Source organism: Fukomys damarensis, unplaced genomic scaffold (genome assembly GCF_012274545.1).
Source record: "Fukomys damarensis isolate Sample0158 unplaced genomic scaffold, DMR_v1.0_HiC HiC_scaffold_7307, whole genome shotgun sequence".
NCBI lineage: Eukaryota > Metazoa > Chordata > Mammalia > Rodentia > Bathyergidae > Fukomys > Fukomys damarensis.
This window is the reverse complement of record NW_022908219.1, coordinates 1-1,072: the sequence shown is the minus strand read 5'-3', so window position 1 is coordinate 1,072 and position 1,072 is coordinate 1. Positions and strand designations below refer to the sequence as shown.

At 44.6% G+C, this 1,072-nt stretch overlaps 1 protein-coding gene across 1 annotated transcript; it reads left to right on the top strand.

Moving 5' to 3' along the window:
• The first annotated feature begins 3 nt into the window (after window positions 1–3).
• On the top strand, window positions 4–704 carry LOC104858064 (olfactory receptor 2A2). Its single transcript, XM_010618198.2, has one exon. It carries the CDS (start codon window positions 4–6, stop codon window positions 598–600), a length of 597 nt encoding a protein of 198 aa, XP_010616500.1. The 3' UTR covers window positions 601–704.
• The last annotated feature ends 368 nt before the right edge of the window (window positions 705–1,072 follow it).

The following is a 1,072-nucleotide window of genomic DNA, read 5'->3' as shown; positions in this document are numbered from 1 at the left end:
GCAATGTCTTATGACCGGTATGTGGCCATCTGCCACCCCCTCCATTACACTGTCATCATGAGCTGGAGAGTGTGCATGGCCCTTGCTGTCACTTCCTGGTCCTTTGGATTTATCCTTTCTATGGTACATGCGATTCTCCTGCTGAGGCTGCCCTTTTGTGGGCCCCAGGAAGTGAACCACCTCTTCTGTGAAATCCTGGCTGTCCTCAAACTAGCCTGTGCTGACACTCTGCTCAACCAAGTGGTCATCCTGGCAGCCTGTGTTTTTGTCCTAGTCGGGCCCCTCTCCTTAATGCTTGTCTCCTATGTGAACATCCTCTGGGCCATTTTGAAGATCCAGTCTAAGGAGGGCCGCATGAAGGCCTTCTCCACGTGTTCCTCCCACCTCTGTGTGGTCGGGCTCTTCTTCGGTATAGCCGTGCTGGTTTATATGGCTCCAGAGTCTAATCAACGAGAGGAGCAGGAGAAGATGCTGTCACTGTTTCACAGTCTCTTTAACCCAGTGCTGAACCCCATCATCTACAGCCTGCGGAACACGCAGGTGCAGGGTGCCTTCCACCGGGTTTTGAGGAAGAGCACCACAGGAGGCACAGGTGGATAGAATGTTGGCTCAGAAGCGCCCTCCTCCAAAACACACGGATTGCTGAAGCTCAGGAAAATTGCTGATTAGAAGCCTGCTGTATAAATGGTTATTGCACAGAGTTTGAACTCTTTGCCTAGATGTTATGTATTATTTCTTACGTTCAATTCGATTTATATACATTCTAAGCTACACAATTTCATTTCTTGTGCTTTTTTTGTTTTGGTTTGATATAGAAGATCTGAAAAGAGCCAAATGACAGTGAAAACAAATCTATTATTATAATTTACACTGCTTTATAATTTGCATCTATAAAGTTTGTAATTATGAATTACATTGACACTATAGTAAAGTACAACTTGTGCTTTACTATTATGTTTCCCTTCCCTGTTGAAAACTGTCAATGGAGCATAAATCCAGCTTTTGGATTAAATTCCAATGTTGAAAATCACTCCTATTTAGAGAGTGGGAGAGTGGAATGCTTTTTTGCCCT